At 47.7% G+C, this 20,009-nt stretch overlaps 2 protein-coding genes across 4 annotated transcripts in view; one reads left to right on the forward strand and one right to left on the reverse strand.

Annotated features, from left to right (window-relative positions):
* The window catches only part of SIPA1L3 (signal induced proliferation associated 1 like 3), a 238,986-nt gene extending 234,024 nt beyond the window's left edge, over positions 1 to 4,962 (reverse strand). For all 3 annotated transcript variants that reach the window (XM_040445990.1, XM_040445987.1, XM_040445988.1), the window contains exon 1: positions 4,700 to 4,962. The gene's annotated coding sequence lies outside the window, so the exon portion shown is untranslated. The remainder of the gene's footprint in view (positions 1 to 4,699) is intronic.
* A 9-nt stretch (positions 4,963 to 4,971) lies between these two features.
* WDR87 (WD repeat domain 87) overlaps positions 4,972 to 20,009 on the forward strand; it is a 17,123-nt gene continuing 2,085 nt past the window's right edge. The window contains exons 1-6 of the mRNA XM_040446005.1: positions 4,972 to 5,157; positions 10,786 to 10,899; positions 11,918 to 12,085; positions 12,469 to 15,335; positions 15,787 to 16,055; positions 16,432 to 19,928. Coding sequence (XP_040301939.1) covers positions 10,825 to 10,899; positions 11,918 to 12,085; positions 12,469 to 15,335; positions 15,787 to 16,055; positions 16,432 to 19,928 — 6,876 coding nt within the window. The 5' untranslated portion in view covers positions 4,972 to 5,157; positions 10,786 to 10,824. The remainder of the gene's footprint in view (positions 5,158 to 10,785; positions 10,900 to 11,917; positions 12,086 to 12,468; positions 15,336 to 15,786; positions 16,056 to 16,431; positions 19,929 to 20,009) is intronic.

The following is a 20,009-nucleotide window of genomic DNA, read 5'->3' on the forward strand; positions in this document are numbered from 1 at the left end:
ACCACCAGCCTGCCCTATCAGCCACTCTCTATCCCCTCAGCCTGTCATTTCCTCTAGAAGACTTAAACCATCTAAAATTACCTTGTTTGGGGCGCCTGGGTGGCTCAGTCGGTTAAGCATCCGACTTAGCTCAGGTCACGATCTCGAGGTTTGTGAGTTCGAGCCCCGCGTCGGGCTCTGGGCTGATGGCTCAGAGCCTGGAGCCTGCTTCCGATTCTGTGTCTCCCTCTCTCTCTGCCCCTCCCCCGTTCATGCTCTGTCTCTCTCTGTCCCAAAAATAAACATTAAAAAAAAAAAAATTTAAAATTACCTTGTTTATTGCATGTCTCCCCAGCTACAATGTACACCCTAGGAGAGTGAGGATCTCGTCTGTTTTGTTCATGGTCCAAGAGCTTTTAGCCACTAGATGTACCAGAATGCTTACTGGATGTGTTTTTGCAAAGATAAAAGACATCCCGGAAACAACCTAAATGTCCAGTGACAGGGGAATGGGGGAATAAAGCATGGCCTCTTCATACTGAAGAATGTGAATGTGGGTCTAGCTGTTAAAAAGAATGAGTCAGGGGCTCCCAGCTGGTTCTGTCGGTGGAGCATGCGACTCCTGATCTCAGGGTTGTAAGTTCAAGCCCCACGTTGGGTACAGAGATTACTTAAAAATAAAATCTTAAAAAAAAAAAAAAACGAGTAGGATCTGTACGTAATGACTTGACTATCATCAATTGAGAAACTCAAGTTACAAATATGTGACACTTGATCCCTACCCCTCCTTTTTGGGGGAGTGGTGAAGGAGAAGGAAGAAAACAATCAGTATGTGCATCCTTAGAAGCACAGAAAAAGGCAAGGGAGAGCAGCTACCTAAATTGCCAAGGGCAGAAGGCATATCCATTGTGTTTATCTACAAAACCTGACAGTGGATACGTAAATACTCACTGCCTGCATAAATGGTTATCTTTGGGGGAAGGGATTTTAGAGTGGAGGGCAGCACCTGTTATTTTCTTTACACATCTGTATTGTTTGACATGTTACAACAAGCGTTGTGTATCGCTGCATAACTTTTTTTAAAGCAAAATTCAACCCATTCCCATACAGGCAAAGTAAAAATAAGTCCATGACCAGAACAGTCTTCAGCAATGAGAACAGTATCAGTCTTAAACAAAGCACAAATGCACGAACTAGTCCAAAAGTTTCTCATTCTAAAAGCTAAAAACAAACACGTTAAAGGAGATGACTGTTTAATTCTCTTATTAAAACATAAATACATTCGGGGCATCTGGGCAGCTCAGTCAGTTGCGTGTACGACTTTGGCTCCGGTCATGATCTCAGGGTTCGTGTTCAAACGCTCTGTGTTGTCAGCACAAAACCCATTTTGGATCCTCTATCCCTCTCTCTCCCTGCCCCTCTCTCACTCACAATCTGTCTCTCCAAAATAAACAAAAAAAAACCCCACATAAATACATTTAATTTAGATTATTAGAGTTAAACAGATCAAGGTCAAACTGTTACCATAACCTGTATCACTTCAAAAAAGACTTTTTTGGGGCGCCTGGGTGGCTCAGTCAGTTGGTTAAGCGTCCGACTTCGACTCAGGTCATGATCTCGCGGGTTCATGAGTTCGAGCCCCGCATCGGGCTCTGTGCTGACAGCTGGGAGCCTGGAGCCTGTTTCAGATTCTGTGTCTCCCTCTCTCTCTCTGACCCTCCCCCATTCATGCTCTGTCTCTCTCTGTCTCAAAAATAAACGTTAAAAAAAAAAAAGACTTTTTTTAACCTTTATTTTTGAGAGAGGGAGCGAACAAGCATGAGACTAGGAGAGGGGCAGAAAGAGAGGGAGACAGAGAATCTGAAGCAGGCTCTGTGCTGTCAGCACAAAGCCCAATGCAGGACTCAAACCCACAAACCATGAGATCATTACCTGAGCCGAAGTTGGATGCTCAACCGACTAAGCCACCCAGGCGCCCCAACCTGTGTCATTTTTTAAACCTAAATTTGAAATATATCGGTGAAATGTGTTTTATAGGAAAAAAAAAAAAAAAAGGTGCCAGTATCTACGCATCCTAAATTCCATTTTTGATTTACCACCTGACAACTGCAATCTCTGAAAAACAGGCTCACATTTAACTCTTAGACCATTCTGCACAGACTGCTAAAAAACCATGTGCTGTTGTCACTAAAAATTAAGACCAGGATTTCTTTAAGTCACTGCTTTATTTCCTCATATTAAAAAAAAACATTTAGAGGACGCCTGGGTGGCTCAGTCAGTTAAGTGTCCAACTTTGACTCAGGTCATGATCTCGCAGTTTGTGAGTTCGACCCCGGTTTGGGCTCTGTGCTGATAGCTCAGATAGATCCTGGAGCCTGCTTCAGATTCTGGGTCTCCCTCTCTCTCTGCCCCTCCCCCGCTCACACTCCGTCTTTCTCAAAAATAAATAAATTTAAAAAAAAAAACACTTAGGTAAATTTGGTGGCCATCATAAATGTGATTGAGACCATGGGTTCCCATCATCAAATGAAATCACAATGACAGGTTTCTGCCAACAGATTTAAGCCTACACAGGGATGTAATAAATTCCCTTTCCAGCCTCTTCTCTGTTGTGTGCACTGCCTCAAATGCTCAGGATGGCCTTCTTCCCAAACAGGATATTCAATTCACTGCCACGGTGTAACTTTTGGGAAAGAAACTGACCACTCATCCACACTGGTAAAAATGGGCCCCCTGGAAACCAGGCCTTTATGCTACACTTGTGGCCACTGCAGTCAGGCCAAGTCCATAGGGTCTTCTCTGCCCCTTACTAATGTTTTACACACATTAATCCTTGGTGATCTAAAAGAAACAACTCAACCTTATTAGAAAAGCCATCTTTAGTGGCCAAGGTGCACTTTCGGTGCCCACGAGATGGGAGACCAAACCAGGCCAATGAAATGGTGCTTCTATGAAATGGCATCCTTCTTCCCCATCAGCTGGACCTGGAAAGGCTGGGGAGAGGAACAACGCTCAAGTTTCTGCCTTGGGCAACTGGGTCAGTATTGGCCCATTTGCTGAGATGGTGACTACTGGGTCTGGGAGGAGAAGGAGTTTAGGTTAAATACATTGAGTTCATGGTGCCCAAGGGAAAGTCACCAGAGGACATCAAGGAAGCTCAGGCCCACATGTGGAGCTGGCTAATATGGCTTTGAGACAGAGTCAAGTGCTGGCAGCACTGGAGTGGTACAGAAAGCACTAGAGTGAATGTGCTGGAATGGGGGGGGGGGGGAGGGTGGGAAAGGTGAGCAGGGGGCTGATGACAGCCAGCCAGCACCATCTCTTCTCAGGCTCTAATACTACACATGTGCCACAATTTAATCTTTCGTGAAAAAAAATTAGGGCGGAGGGACACTAACCTCATCCCTGCTCTGCTCTGTAAATAAATATAAGCAGCAAAGGCTTATTAAGAGAAACAAGATACATTTATTAAGTGCTTACTATGCACCCTGCCCTGTGCTGAACACTAAACGTGAATTATCTCCTGGAATCATCAAAACAACCCTGGCACAAAAACCTATGACTACCATTTCACAGATGGGACACTGAGGCTGGGAGTGAATGTGTGGGGGAGCTCAGGGCTGTCATGTCACAGCCCACAGTTAGACAGTCTCTGGGCCAGATGGAGAACATTGAAGAAGAACAATTATAATACATAAGAGCTGTTACTTAGTAAGAGATGGCTCTGGACTAGGAATACAATCTCAGCAAATCTTTACAACCTTCTGAGACTGACACTATCATCCCATTTTACAAATGAGGAACCTGAGGCTGTAGAAGAGGAAATCAACTAGACCAGTGGTCTCCCCAGTGGCCCAGACCTAGATCTAGTCAGAACCCCACCCTCAAAGGGTCTCTGGGACGCTGGGAAAGGGCTGAACAAATGGTACCATTTATTGAACGCTGACTATGTGCCAGCTGCTGCTCTAAGCATTTTACACATAGTGTTCTCACTGCATCCTCCAAACAACTCTATGAGGCGGCTGCTATTAAAATCCCCATTTTACAGATAGGGAAACCGAGCCACAGAGAGGTGAAGTCAGTTGCCCAAGGTCACACGGCTGGTAAATGGCAGAGCCTAAATTTGAATCTGGGTCTCTGCCTCCCAAACCAAAGCTCTCAAAATAATTTCTGTTAACGGCAGCCATCCTGCACTGAGTGCTAACTATGGACCCGACCCTTTACACGCACACCTCCAACTAACCCTATGCTTATGGATAATACCCTCACCCTATTTCTTGGGAGCCAACAATAGCGCAAACACGTAGTAAGTGCATTCTATGTGCCAAATGCTTTACTCGCCATATCTCAACATCTCAACAGAATCCCCCACCAAAAGACACTCTTCTCCCCATTTTACCGAAGGGGAAACTGAGGTTCGGTACGATTTCCTCAGAACGCAGCTCCCGAGTGGCAGAGGCAGGACGCGAACCCATCGGTACCCGACGCCCACTCCATGCTTTCATACAGCGCTGGGTAGCACGTCTCGAAAGTTGAATCATGTGGGCACAGGTCCGGCCGGGTCCGGAGGGCGCGAGTCCGGCGCCGCCGCCCCCAACAACCGGTGCCCACACCCGGCCGTCCGCCGGGTCCCCAGCCCGCGCTGACCCTCAGGGTCCGAGTGGACCCCAATTCCCCGCCACCCGTGCATGAGGCCACCCCTGCACCCGAAACCACATACCTGGGCGTCCCGGCTGCCCGCCCCGCGGGCCCCACGACCGCGGCGTTCGGCCCCGCGCCGTTCGCTGGAGACGCCGCCAGCTCCGGTGGCCCGAGTGACTTCCAGGCTGCCCACTTCCAAGCCGCTTCGCGCGAGGCCTCCTGGGAACTGTAGTTTCGCCCTAGGAGGCAGCAAACTGAAAAAAGCCTGGCGCGCAGGCACTGCCGGGAGCAGTAGGCGCAGCCCCGCGCCGCCCTCTGGGAATGGTAGTCCACCTGTCGCCTCGGTGCCGCTCCAGTCTCCAGAGCACTTCCGCAGCCCCGAGGGGCGTGAGAGATGGAGGCGTGTCTTCTGCAGACTCCAGCCCGGTGGCCGAGCTCTTCGTTCCGCGAGGGCGCTTTTTCCTTTTCTCCCAGCCCTGTCCGCCTCCAGCCCTCCTTCGGCGGATTCACCACCCCCCCGCCTCCGCAAGGCGCGAGGTACTTACCCCGAGGGCGCGAGCCTCAGGAGAGGCGGGGACAGCGGAGCTGTGCGCTAGACCCCCAGTGGAGGGGAGCGGCGGAGGAGGGCGTCTGTGCGCGCTCGCGCACGCGCGCTCGCCGGCCAACTCCGGCCTAAACGCCGCGGGCTCCCGCGGGGGAGACTTTTTTTTTCCCCCTTTCGAACGCGCGCGCGGAGGCGCGCGCTGGGCTTTTTCCTACGGGCGCGCGCCAGTGCGCACGCGCGCTCAGTCCTCTCCCTTCGGACACTCTGCGGAGCGCGGGGTTGGGGGGTAACTGCTCTGTCGGGCGAATCCTCCCGCAACATCCCCAAGGTCGCTCCTTAGGCGCTCCTTCTAGGTCTAGTGCTTCACATAGGAGCTCCCGGGCGTCGCCACACACGCCGTACCCGTCCCTTGTCGGGGGTCCTGTCGTCACAGGTAATAGGCACAGCCCCAGCCTCGAAGAGTAGGACACGCCCTCCTCCCTGTCCACGCGGATGGCAGGGATGCCCGAGTGTGTAGGGACTCGGATGTGGTGGCCTCTCTCCTGCGCAAGTAGCTCCAGAGCTCTTCCTTCGACGGAAGCCTCAGGACCACCACCCACAAGGCTGCCCTGGAGGCGCTGTTAGCCACCTTTCAGTCGTTGATCACACATTCTGAGGGTGTCTAGTGCTTGTTGGGTACCTACCGCCTAGGAATTTTGTTCAGATTTAGCCCACCTGCTGACATAATCTAGAATCCGACCCTTTTTTTCAAAAACTGGATGATACCACTCCAACTCCATAGGGGTTACCGAGGGAACTGGCTGGAAGTGCAAGGTCCTCTGTCAAGAATACCCATCCGATACCTTTCCCACCTCATTCTTTCTTCCCAGAAGATGCTCAGTAAGACTTGAAGCAGGGAAGCACATATTCCTGGGGGACGGCAGAGGGTCACTCATTTGCTCATTAATTCAACAGAAACGTATTAAACACCTACTTCATGCCAGGTTGGGTGACTGTGAGGACACCGAGAAGACAGTGTGCCTACCTTGAAGGAGCTAAGTCCGGTGGGCATATCAGACCACCGCCAGACGGTGACAATCTAAAGCGGGACTACCCAACAGAAATACAATGCAACCATATTTGCCATTTTAATTATTACATTAAAAAAATAGAGGAAGGTGAAATTAATATTTAACCCTGTATATCCAAAATAAGTTATGTTTAAAGAGAAAACATTGGGGTGCCTGGGTGGCGCAGTCGGTTAAGCGTCCGACTTCAGCCAGGTCACGATCTCGCGGTCCGTGAGTTCGAGCCCCGCGTCGGGCTCTGGGCTGATGGCTCAGAGCCTGGAGCCTGTTTCCGATTCTGTGTCTCCCTCTCTCTCTGCCCCTCCCCCGTTCATGCTCTGTCTCTCTCTGTCCCAAAAAATAAATAAACGTTGAAAAAAAATTTTTTTTTAAATAAAGAGAAAACATTTACATTGCTTCAATTTTAAAATTTCATTTAACCAAAACAAATAAAATTAAAACTCTGAGGCATTAACAAAGACACTCATTTGTGGCAGAGGTTGTCATAGCAAAAGGCTGGAAACTGCCCAACGTCCATGAATAGAAGTTTGGATAAATAAATGCTAAGTACCATGCAGCTGGCAACTGCTGAAAAATGAGACAGAGCTATTGAGTATTAATACGAGTTAATCTCTGAGACATACTAGGTGAGAAAGAGGTACAGGACAGTGTATGGAGTGTACTACCATTTCTAAGGATATTTTTTACACATACACTTGAGTATGTATAGAACACCTGCAAAAAGACGCAACCAGGGTTACCTTTGTGAAGGGGAAACAAGAACAAGTTATCAGGTGTGAAAGGTGGCGTTTTCATTATATGCTTCTTAGTATCTTTTGGTTCTTTTTTACTATGTTCATTTTTTTTTTAAGTTTTTTCAATGTTTATTTTTGAGAGAGAGACAGAGCACAAACAGAGGAGGGGCAGACAGAGAGAGACTACCATGTCCTTTTTAAAAAGTTGTTTAAAGGGAGGATGCTAGCTAAGTCATAGAATCATTATAAGAATTAAAACAAAACAATATATTTTAAATGCCTAGTCAGTTCCCAGGATTACCTCTGGCATTACAGCCCCCCTGCCAAATTAGGCCCTTCTGGTGCCAACTTTCTGCACCCCTGTTCCCTAATGTGAGAGCCACCATGCAGGGACCACCTCAGTGTGTGGAGGGCACATCACTCTTCTTTTGGGTGGCCAAGTCTCCTTGTTATATGTACTCAGCACTGTGTTCCTTTCCTTCTTAAAACTGCATCTATAGAATAATTTAAGTTTGAGAAGATTAAAAGTTGCAGAGAAGTTCAAAGAATGATATAACCCATTACTCAGAATTTCTCATTGTAATCAATTTTATGACAACTCTTTGGTGTCTGCCTTCCCTGCTGAACTATAAGCTCTACAGGGCAAGAACTGTATGTCCTCACCTTCCTATAACAGAGCATGAATGACCCGCAAGGAGCCTAGGGGCCCAATGGTGTCATGGAGTGCAGTGCCCTCTAGAGCCAATTCTCTTTATTACAAAGGCAGAGCTTGCCGAAACCATCCCACCACCACTGACAAAGTAGCTTGGAGTGGACTGCAGCTAAGAAAAGTATGTGGTGCAGTGCCAGTCACAGACCTGGTTTGTCTCCATAGCAGGGCATACCAAACCTTGGCCCCAAGTACAAACTCCCCTAAATTGACTGCAGGGCTTGAATTCTCCCATTAGATCATCTTTGGGTTACCAAGATAGTAAAAAGTCAAGACTACTGGGATTAAGGCATCTGGAGCTCACTCCAGATTTGCTTGGAAGGATAGATAATGGGACTAGGGAACCAAATGTGGGTGAACTTTAGGAGAGAGGTATCCTCTGAGGGTAACGGGAGGAAGCTGGTATGTGGGTTAGGAGAGAGTGGCAAAAAAAAATACAGGTTTAGGGTTTGAAGGCCTTCCTTCTCACTGACCCCCAAGGAATGTTGCCCCCAAAGGGTCCCAACCGCTTGCTTTTTGCAGGCTAGTCAAGAGAAGTTGGACCAGAGCAGATATTATAAACAATGGAAACTGATGACAGTGACTACAAATTTGTTACAAATGACTACTCTCTCCCTAACTCTGGGGCGTCGAGGAGCCAGTGGGGTAAATCTGAGCTATGGGGACTGGCCCACTGGGCCATCCACTGATGTGCAGGATGTGAAGCAGCTCACACTGGATCCTGAAATGTGGTCCAAGAGAGCAGCAAATATACGGTTACAGGGGACTAGAATAAGGAAAGATACGGCAGGAGGGCAGCATGCAGCCTTGGGGACAGTAGAGACAGAGGCACACTAGTGCCTGACAGTCACCAGTTCCCATTAGGTTTGTGGGTCAGAGAGCTTCCTGAGCACCAGCTGACAGAACCTCTTCCTCCTCTGATATGATAGAAGAATCCTGAACTATGGATTGGATCTGAACTGTGGATTGGATCTACCCTGTGTAGTCTTCAACAGCTCCCTTTTCCCCTTTGAATTCACGTTCCTCCTAATGTATAATGGAGATGAATATTATCTCCCTCTCAAAATTCTTTTGAGAACTAATCAAGTGATTGGTGTGAAAACTTTTGGGGGAGGGGGCTCTAACCCACTCTACACATGAGAGGATGATGACAAGTTTTGCCTACTGTTTCCCCCCAAAGCCAGCCACCAAGTCTCTGTGGCAACACAGGGTCTAGGCTTAGCCATGCCAGAGGGTGGATTCTGCTGACCTTGCCTCAGGAGGCCCACGCCAAACTGATCTAGAACTCCAAATACTCTCCAAGTAAGCAGTTCTCAGATTTCAGTAGGCATAAAGATCAGCAGGAGAGACTGTAAAACTCTACCCTCAGAGTTACCAATTCTTTAGATCTGGTGTGGGGCCTGTTAATTTGCATCTCTAACAAGTTCCCAGGTGATAACCTACACTGCTGGCCTAGGAGATCACACTTCAGGAGCCACTTCTTAAAACTGAAAGTTCATCAGTTTTCTTTCATCTGGCAGGTACAAGGATAGCCTCTAGTGCCCTCTGCTGACCAGACTATAAATTTAGCTGTCACGTTTCCAGAGCAACTGAAAAGTACAAAGTATGGTTTGGAAAGAAAGAAATACTTGTCTGAGAACTAAACCAGTCTAAAAACAGCAATCGTTGTTTGTTGCTCCAGAGTATACTTAAAAAGGAATTCACAGGAATTATCTTATTTGATCTTTGCAACAATCCTGTGAAGTAGGCAAGACTGATATTTTCATTTTACAAATGAGGAAGACAAGCCCATCGTCAGACCAGTAATGCCACACTCCCTGACAGAGGGGGCTTATTAAAAGTAGGATTCCCAGGGTGTCTGGGTGGCTCAGTCAGTTGAGCGTCTGATGCTTGATATCACCTCAGGTCATGATCTTACAGTTGTGAGATTGAGCCCCATGTCAGGCTCTGCACTGAGTGTGGAGCCTGCTTGGGATTCTCTCTCTCTCTCTCTCTCTCTCTCTCTCTCTCTCTCTCTGACCTGCTTGTGCACACTCTCTCAAAATAAATAAATGAACTTTAAAATAAATAAAATAAAACAAAATAAAATTAAAATAAAATAGGGGCGCCTGGGGGGACTCAGTCAGTTAAGCTGAGTCTGGATTTCAGCGCAGGTCATGATCCCAGGATCGTGGGATCAAGTCCCACGTCGGGCTCTGCACTGACAGTGAGGAGCCTGGTTGGGATTCTTTCTCTCCCTCTCTCTTTGCCCTGTTTGTGTGCTCTCTCTCAAAATAAAGAAACTTAAAAATATAAATGAAATGAAATGAAATAAAATGAAAAGTAGGATTCCCAATCCAAGAAAGAAAAGTAGAGGTTTGTCCTCATGAAGGCCACGGGGAAGGGAATGAGGAAAAGGATGATGAACAGCAGATGCATCACGGGTAAGAGAGATACTTGATTCTACAAGCCTGGGAAAACCTGCAAAGTCAAATGGCTGGATCCTTTCTCCAGCAGTGGAAGGAGGGGTCGACTCTTAGTCCTGGGCTCCATCCTCTCAATTTTCTGTTTCAGTAGTCAGACTTGAATGTCCATAGAAACACCTAGGGAAGTTGTCAGAAGTGAAGGCCCTTGGGTCCCATCTCCATGGTTCTGCTTCAGTAGGTCTAGACCAGAACCTAGGGTTCTCCATGTTAAGATGGCCCCTTCCCTAGGAATCCCCATAGTGGAAGTTCAGGGACCACGCTTTGGTTACTCCTAGTCCTTGCAAAATACTCTCTTGACACACTACCAGCAGAAAAGAAATGTTATTTGCCTATGATGGTATTCTTTTCTGGCTCCTCTCCCTGCTTCCTTCACCTGTAATAACCTAGTGAGTTAGGACAGCCAATGCTGAGATTCAATCCTCCACTCTTTTATTTATCCTCCCTAAGCCTCAGTTTTCTCATCTATAAAGTGGGATAATACCTACCTTACTAGTAGCACCTCAGGATTAAATGAGAAGGCAGGTCTTATGCATATTTCCTGACATTCAAAGAGTGTTCAATAAACATGAGTTCATGAATTGATTTTTGTTTCCTAGCTCCTCAAAAAGTAGTAATGGCTAAGCTGTCCTCTTTTAGATTCCCACAGGTTTTTGAGCAACGGTCCTGACGCAGAATAATCAAGGTGATGGCTTCTTCCAGACTCATTCCCCCGTGGCAGGATTTTAAATACCTCATAAATGACATCATACATAAAAACAAGGTAATGTATATGTAGGACATAAACTTGTTATTGGCCTCTATCTGTGTTAATCGTTATGAGCACTTCACAGGAGCATAGATTTTTCCATGGAAGCAGGAAGCAGGCACAGTAGGAGATGGGCCATCAATTTCCAAATGAGTCTAGGGATCTCTTGCAAGTACACTTTGATAGTGGAAGGTGAACACTTTGGGGAGAGAGATTTTTCTCAAAGAGAAGGGAGAAGGCACCGGACAGAACATTTGCCAACCTCAGTTTTGCTATGGTTGGCTCTGTGTAAACCATCCCAGGTGCATGTTTCATAGCACATGCCCTATCACGGTGGGATAATACACACACTATCTTCCTCTGTCAAGTTTAAAAGCCAGGTAGGGTGCCCTAAAAGTCTTTATGCACTTTTAAGCTTTAAGAACTTCAAGCTGGGGGCGCCTGGGTGGCTCATTTGATTGAGTGTCTGACTTCGGCTCAGGTCATGATCTCGTGGTTCATGAGTTCGAGCCCCGTGTGGGCCTCTGTGCTGACAGCTCAGAGCCTGGAGCCTGCTTCGGATTCTGTGTCTCCCTCTCTCTCTGCGTCTCCCCTGCTCACGCTCTGTCTCTCTTAAAATTAAATAAACATTTAAAAAATAAAAAAAATAAAAAGAACTTCAAGCTGCATGGATTTTTTTGGTCACGCTCTGTTACATATAATGTAGGTATACGGTGGTGCCCTTGCCTGGGTAATGTGTTAAATGCGTCTTTTATGACATAGAGAACAGGTATGTTGGGAACATGATTTCCCCTGTGCTCACACTATGAAATTTGCCCATATAGGCCCTGTAGGGGTTCGGTTCTCTCTTGTGTTGGGTGTTGTGTGGCTCGCTTGTGAAGCGTGAGTGTCCTACAAGGGATAAAGCTGTGCATGTGGGGGGGTAATGGGCACGAGGCGTGACTTTGGGAACTGCTTCGGTTGTGACTTGTGTGAGAATATACTTAGTGCCTGTGTGCCCTGGCCTCTTCACTTACGCCATACCTCTCCCCAGCAAGCTTCAGATGACTCAAGCGAGGATGTAGTTGTGCTGAGCGACCGGTCCCAGATACTGTTTAGAGAGTCTCGCCATCCTCACAATATGCCGCTTATATGCCATTACTTCAGCGATGCCAACTTCTTTGCCTCCCTCTCTTGGGTGACAAGCACAAAAGAAATACAGGTAAAACTGCCAAGCTTTTCTTCTCCTTCTTAGCCCATTCTACAGGGGCCATGCCCACATAAGCTCTCACCCCAGACCAACAAAGGAAAATCTACCTCTTGATGAAAGTGACCTAGATCTAAGATTTCCCCCCTCATCCTTTCTCCGATTACAGTCTCCTCACGGAGTAGATTTTCTGGTTCCCCTAAAGTAGGCTAAGGTTAGGGAAGGGGTCCCAAGCTTCCTGCTTCTACCGTATTCCCAATTCCCATAACCAGGGGGTAAAAACACTCTAGAGTCTTCCAAGTCCTCTTCAGGACAAGAATGGGGGAAAATAGTGGACTATTCTGCCCTTTCCTCATCTACTATCTCTTCTAAGCAGTTTCCATCTTACTGTCTTCTAGGCTATAGTATGGATGAAGAGCAAAACTGAGGACATGGTCGAGAAGAGAGTATTCTCCATGACTGAACGGTTGCCGCCTATCCAGTCCATGGTCCACACAGGTTCCTTTCACATCCTCGTGGCCTACTGTGGCGACCTGATCCTGAGGCTCTTTGGGGACCACTTTCGGTCATTCAAACCCCTGAGTATAGTGCCCTGCCGCTTTAACATCAACTGCCTCTGCTATGACCCAGAAATGAAAATGCTTCTGTCAGGCAGCCTGGGGGCTGTTGTCACTTGGATCATTGAGCGGAGTGGCAAGGGCCTCCAGATAGCCCACATGGTTCCCATGCCTGGTGATGAGCTTGTCCAAGACATCATGCTGAATGGCCCCAATGGCTCCCTCCTGGCCCTGTGTGAAACTATGGTGAGGGTCCTCGAGCGCCAGGGCCACGGCCAGCTAGCTGAGGTTGAGAGGTTCACTTCTACCACCAGTGGCTCCTCTATCACCTGCTGCTTCACCTGTTTTGACCAGGGCTTTCTCTATGCTGGGAACAACACTGGGGAAATCCAAGTATGGAGCCTCATTCGGGGCCACTCTATCCATAGTTTCAAGGCCCATTTCTCATCAGTAGTCTGTATCCGCAGCCGGCCCGAAGCCCACACCCTGCTGACGGCTGGCAAGGAAGGCTTAATCAAGGAGTGGAACCTCACTTCCGGGAACCTGCTGCGGTGGCTCGAACTCGAGGAGGAGCTCTGTCGACTCCAGTTTATTGACAGCATTACTTTCTTCTGCCAGACTACCTTTTCTTTCTCCTTGCGCCGTCTGCCCTGCTTCTACAGCCTCTTCAATGTCTGTGGCTCTGCTCCCCAGCAGGTGCGTCGGGTCCGCTGCGGTGATAACTGCTTCCGGATCCTGTGCACTACTGACGATGGCTTATTGCGCTTTGTGTCCCCAGTCACAGGGGATCTTCTGCTCCTCACCTGGCCCTTCTCACTCCTGGACCAGGCTGTGGATTGGGCCTATGACCCAGAGAAAGAGGAGCTCTTTGTAGCGACAGGCAGCGCAGATGTGCTGGTGTTTGACACGACCCGTTGCCCATGCCCGGCCAAGTATCTCTTGTGCACCTCACCCGATTCTCAAGACTGGGTACAATGCCTGGCTTACGGGCATTTCTACCTGGGTCAGGGTCTACAAGGACTAATATTCTCTGGACACCAGAGTGGTGTGATAAGAGTGCTTTCCCAGCACAGCTGTGCCCGAATAGAGAAGTTCATGCATTTTGGAGCTGTACTGGCACTCTCTACGCTGCCTGAAGGGCTTTTTGGTAGCCGAGAAAACGCTTTGCTCTGCTCCTATGGAATGGATGACTACGTCCACCTATCAGAAGCAGTGTTTGAAGGGAAGAAAGTACGTTTGAAGCCCCTTGCCAGCATCCTCAGCAGCTGTCACCTAAAACACCTGATACTCTTACCCAATTCTGTGGGTGCCATCACAGAGACTAACTGCCTGCGTCTCTGGAAGTTCCGTGCTTTCCTGTCCTCTGAGTCACAGGAAAGCTCAGCGTTCATAGAGACATTGCCTCTGCACCAATGTACCATCACATCCTTTGACGTCTGCCTGTCCTTGAGTCTTTTTGTTACAGGTGGTATTGATGGCTCTGTCCGAGTCTGGAACTTCCACGGCAGACTTGTAGCTATGCTGGACTCATCACTGCACTTTGGCCCACTCTGCTTTGCAAATGACCGGGGTGACTTGCTTGTGACCTTTAACCAGAGTCTTTATCTGGTGTCCTGTCTCAAACTGCTTCACCCAACTCTGCTGTCTCGCCTTTCCTTTATGAGCATGCCGGATGAAGTGCTAGAGACCCCTAAGCCTTTCATGCCCAGCTTTTTCTTCTCCTTTGAGACCATGTTTGTTCCCAAGTATATGTACCTTGAAAAAGGGCAACAGGAATTAGTGGGACTGGAGGAACTGGTCAATAAGCGGGCCATTGCCTTTGACCATACGGTGCCGCATGTCATAGAAGATGAGCAAGGGAGTCCCATAGTACTGTCTGCCGTCGGACAGGATTCTGAAACCGATTCGATGGAGGTGAGAAAATCTCATCACTCCCATTACGTGGTTCCTCCCCAACTACAGCTGACTACCTGGGAGGGACTCAACCCCTACCAAATACTGAGATGCTACTTTGGTAAAGGGCGGAAATGGCTGTTGGCTCCTGACTGCTACATCCCCAACTCAGTGATTCGTGCCCGTCTTTGGCCAGAGGGCAGTCCAATATTCCTCCAGTGCACCCTGCATTCACCTATGCGGGAAATAGAATGGGACAAGTCCCAACAATTCTTCTTCTGGCACAGTAGGGCAAAATTTGTAAGTGATGGAGGAGTATATTTACAGGAAAAGGAGGATGAAGACTTCATAGAAATGAGATTATCCAAGGATGTAACCTACAGTGTCCTTACAGACTCGGCAAACCGCAGTTGGCTGGGCAAAAAGATGAGTGAAATAGCTATTAATAGCCTGGTGGAGACAATCCTCAACATTATGATCCATGCTTCTCCACTCAAGTACCAATGCTGTATTGGTGCACTAGGGCAAATCTTTGCCTCCTACGAGGTGTCTTCAGCCCTGCGCTCTGAAACAGCCCATCGTCTACTGGATGATACCACCAATTCCAATCCACTGATCCGAGAGCTAGCCTGGGAAGGGCTGAAGCGTCTAGGAATGATTACTCATCTCTTTGCCATGCCTCTGGCCCAAGGATTGATGGACAAGGACCAAAGAGTGAGGAGTAAGGCCCTGAGCCTCATGGATGACACTGGAATCCACACTAAGTCCTCACTCCTAAACTTGATCCAGCACCAAGAGACCTTCCAGGAGATGCAGTAAGTTTTTTGTGCCTTCTGCAATTCTTGACTAGCCTCTAGTTTTCTTCTCCCCTTCCCTTCCTTCACTATCTCTTTGTACCTGTGCATTCACTCTTCCTGTCCTTTTTCTCTTTCATAATCTTTTTCCATTCCTAGACCCTCCTGACAATCCCCACTGCTCACTCCTGTCTCCCATTTCTTCTCCTACTCCTGTGTGTCCCTTGCTTCTCGAAGTTCCCCTTTTCATCCTTTTCTCCTACCCCTACAGTCCCCATACAAACAACTCCATTCATTGCCACCTTGGCTTTCTAGATTTCTTCTTTCTTCTTGGACTTTCTTTACCTCAACATGCACTGTCTCTTGGCCACTTTGCCAAGCCCCTAACCTGTTCCACGGTAGTTCTTTCCTTCTCATTCTCCCTGTTGTCTCTGACTTACCATGTCAGAGGAATCTCCTTTGACTTTCATAGGCGGGAAATGATTGGGGAGGAATCCCTGGACCATCTGCTGGGGATGCAGGCAACAGATCTACAAATCCTTCACACTCAAGTGGAGCAGCGACTGAATGAAAACCTGACCTTGTCAGAGGGAGACAAAAAGCCTGCATTTTCTTTAGAGGTTGCAAGAATTTCTGAACTTTTGTCCCTTTCCAAGAAACCTGAAGTTCCTAGAGAATCTGAAGTTGCCATCAAGCCCAGCAAAGGCCAAAGACGGGGCCGAGCAGGGAGAAAAAAGCACAGTATGTATGGGGTGATCTGGTTCATGCCTCAGGGTCCCCAAGAGGCAACACAGTTAGGGCTAACATGGGTCAAGAGATATCAACCAGGTAGGACTAGAGACAAGTAGACAGATGTTTTCACCAAAAGAACTTTCCTAGGAAGAATCTATCCAAACTCAGGGAGACTTCAAGGCTTATGTTCATAGGATTTGGGAGGGGGGAGGACTGGAATAAAGTAAAGAGAATCCTTTTTTTTTTTTTTTTTTAAGCCTCAGCCCCCTCTGTTGCTACTTCTTTTATGGCAATTCCTCTTAGCTCATGCCATTAGTGGGAAGGGTGTGACTTAGGCCTTCCATGCCATGCCTTCCTTATCTATGTCTCATGATCTTCCCTGCAGCCCGAAAATTATGGCGGGCCCTCAAGAAAATAAAAGGGGCTGGCAAAGCACCAGGTCCCTTAGAGGGTGAAAGTGACCAGAGTGAAGCTGCACTATATGAGGTGAAGGATACAGCCATCCGTTCTGGAAGGTCTTCAACCGTAAGTGTGTTAAAGATTTCAAAAGACGCTGAACAACAACCTCCAGAGGAAGACACTCCAAAGGACCATACTGCACTGACCCTGAAAATGCTGAGGAAATTACATGACAGAAGAGGCAAGAAAAAAACAGTTAAGAAGCCCCTAAAGAGGCACAAGAAGAAGACAAAAGAATCTGGAGTTACAGTTGAGAAATCTCTGTCTGCTGTAAAGGTTGAACCTGTTGTGAAGACGCTGAAGGCCAGAGGGCGAGGTGCCTCTGGAGTGCCTGGCCACAGGGCCACCCCTGGAGATGGCTCACCATGGCGGGATGCTCTGTGTCGTCTTATGACCCTGAGAATATCTGGTTCCCAAACCAAAATGTCAGAAGCTCTAAACATGGAGCTAGTGACCATGGCTCAAGAGGTACTGGCAGATCGGCAGCCCAGTTGGGAACTTTTTCAGGAAATCTGCCCCTTTTTGAAGAAAAAAAGTGACGTTCTGCTTGAGGACCTCAACTGGGATGTAGCCTGGCCAGAGAAGAAACCAATTTTTATTCATGATGGGGCAATTAGAGAAGATGTAGTGATCAGGAGGGAGGATGAGATACCAGAGGCACATGAGCAAGTGCAAAAGGAAGCAAGCAACATGCCAAACTTGCAGGAAACCCAGGTGATTTCCAAAAAAGGCAAGAAAAAGAAAGTTATGTTTTTAGAACCAGGTGACCTAACCAAGGGAAAACGAATATCAAAGAAAGAAGAGAAGAAATCCTTTAAGAAGCCCTTTAAACAAGAGAGGAAAGCAGTCTGGCAGGGAATAAAAGTGGATAAAAAACAGAGGAAAGTGGCCAAAGGAGAGAGGGATGTGAGTCAGGAAGTGGAGGAAATGGCCAAACCAGAGGAGGGAGTGGTTGTACAAGAAGGAAGACCAGTTACAGAAGAGAGGAAGCTGTCTTGGCAGGAGTGGAAGAAGTCCTGGGATGAGTGGACACAGGCCCGTGGTGAGATGAGGATATCCTGGAATGAATGGAAGGAAGCTTCAGACAGGAAGCATCTTGAGGAAGAGGAGGAAGCACAAACGGATAAAAAGAAGCCACTTGCAGATGAGAAAAAGCTGGATGAGGACAAGAGGAAGCTGAGATGGGATGAGTGGGCAGAGATCTGGGAACAGGTATCAGCCAGGTCCAAGGAGCCACAGTTCAAGGATAAGGAGGAGGAATTGACCCTGGAGGGAGAAAAATTGTTTCAGGAATGGGGAGAAGGAGAAGAAGGAGGAGGAGAAGAAGAAGAGCTGAGACAAACCCAAAAAGAATATAAACAGGCCTATATCGAGAGGAAACGGGCCCAGGCTGAAAGAAAACGAGCCCAAGAAGAAAGGAAGCTGGCACAAGAAGAAGAGAAGTTAGCACAAGAAGAGAGAAAGCTGGCCCAGGAAGAGAGGAAACTTGCCAGAGAATATGGGAAACTGGCTCAAAGAGACAGGACAATGGCCCAGGCAGAGAGGATGTTTGTCCACAAAGAGGAAAAACTGGCCCAAAGAGAGGAGAAGCTAACCCAGGAAGCAGAGAAACGGGCCCAGAAAAGGAAGAAACTGGCCAAGAAATCTGAGGCACTGGCTCGAGAAGAAGAGAAAATAGCAAAGAAAGGAGGGAAGCTGGCTGAGACAAAAACAGTATTAGTCCAGAAAATGGAAAAACTGGAGCAGAAGGAGCAAGATCTGGCATTGCAAGAAAAGGAACTATCCCAGGAATTGGAGGAGCTGGCATTGGAAGAGGAGGAGCTGGCTTGGAAAGAAGAAGAACTGAGCCAGGAAGAGAAGGAGTTAGCTGAGGAGGAGGAAGGACTGGGCCAGGAAGAGAAGACACTGGCCTGGCAAGAGCAGAAACTGATTAAGGAAGAAAAAGCACTGGCCCTGGAAGAAGAGTTGCTGATCCAGGAAGAGAGGAAACTGGCCAAAGACAAGGAGAAACTGCCTGAAGAAGAGGAAAGGCTTGCCCAGAAAAGGAAAAAACTGATGGAGAACAAGTTAAAACTGGCCCAGGAAAAAGAAAAATTGGTCCAGAAGAAGGAGAAACTCATAAAGAACAAGGATATCGTAGCCTGGAGGGGGAAGTCTCTGGCTCAGGAGAAGGAGAATCTGCTTTATGAGAGAGCGAAATTTACTCAGAAGAAAAATAACTTCCTGAAGTTCAAAGAAAACCTCACCCAGAACAGAAATAAATTAATTGAAGCAAAGGAGAAACTGGATGTGTACAAGAAGAAACTGGTTCAGGTAGAGGAGACGCTGATGGAAGAAAAGGAAAAACTTTCCCAGAAGAAGGAGAAGCTGGCTAAGGCAGAGAAAAAGCTGGCCCAATTAGAGGAAAGTCTGGTTGAGAAGCGGCACAATCTATCCCTGGACAAGATGAAGTTAGCTGTGGAGAAGAGGGCGATATTTCAAGAAATGAAACTCCTCAGAGGAGAGTGGGAGAGCACCAAGGAAGAAAAGGCACTGGACATGGAAATGAAGAAACTGGCCCAAGAGAAGGTGAGGCTGGCTGAGGGAAAGCAAACTCTCTTCTCAGGAGAGACCAAAGAAGCCTTAAAACAGGGGAAACTGACTAAGAATGAGCTAGAACTAATCAAGAAGAAATTGTCACTAGAGGAGAAGATACTGGCATATGAAGATAGGATATTGGCCACAGAGCAAAGGGACATTGCCAAAGGAAAACTGGAATATACCAGAGGAGAGAGAGTGTATGCCCAGGAAGAGAGGAAGCTAGCCAAAGTAATAAGGAAGTTGGCTACAGAAAGGGAGGGCACTTCCAAGGAACAATCAAAAGCGAGCGGCAAAATCTTAACGGCACTTCAAAACCTTATCAAAGAAGAAACGAAACTGACCCAGGAAGAAATAGAGCTGACAAAGAGAAAGAGGTCATTCTTTGCAAAGGAAAGGAGATTGGGCAAGGAACAAAGTAAACTTGATGCTAAAGAGTGGGATTTTTCAGAGGAACAACTGGAAATAACCACAGATGAGAAGAAACTGGCTAAGAAGCAGAGAAAACTGGCCAAGGAAATGAAAAGAATGATAAAGAAAGAGGAAGAAATAACCAAGGAAGAAGGCAGATTGGCCAGACAACAGAGAGAAATCATACAGGAAGAAGAGGAGGGAGCAGTAACAGAGGAAGAAGAGGTAATACCATTGCTTGAACAAAGGTCGAGAAAGAGAAAAGAGCTAAAGACAGTGGTTACAACAAAGGGAGAACTTCCCAGTCAAGGGGAAAGTAGGGAGAGCTTTTCCAAGGAAGTGGAAAGCCTATTCGATGAAATAGAGGGAGAGAGCTTGCCTGATGAGGAGGAAGAGGAGGAGGAAGAAGGGGAGGAGGAAGAGGAGGAGGAGAGAGTTGTGGGGGAGGGGGCGGTAAGGGAAGGGGTGATGGAGGAGGGGGTGGTGGAGGAGGAGGTGGAGGTGGAAGAGGAGGGA

This window comes from Herpailurus yagouaroundi, unplaced genomic scaffold, assembly GCF_014898765.1.
Source record: "Herpailurus yagouaroundi ecotype Mexico unplaced genomic scaffold, PumYag 194, whole genome shotgun sequence".
Lineage (NCBI taxonomy): Eukaryota > Metazoa > Chordata > Mammalia > Carnivora > Felidae > Herpailurus > Herpailurus yagouaroundi.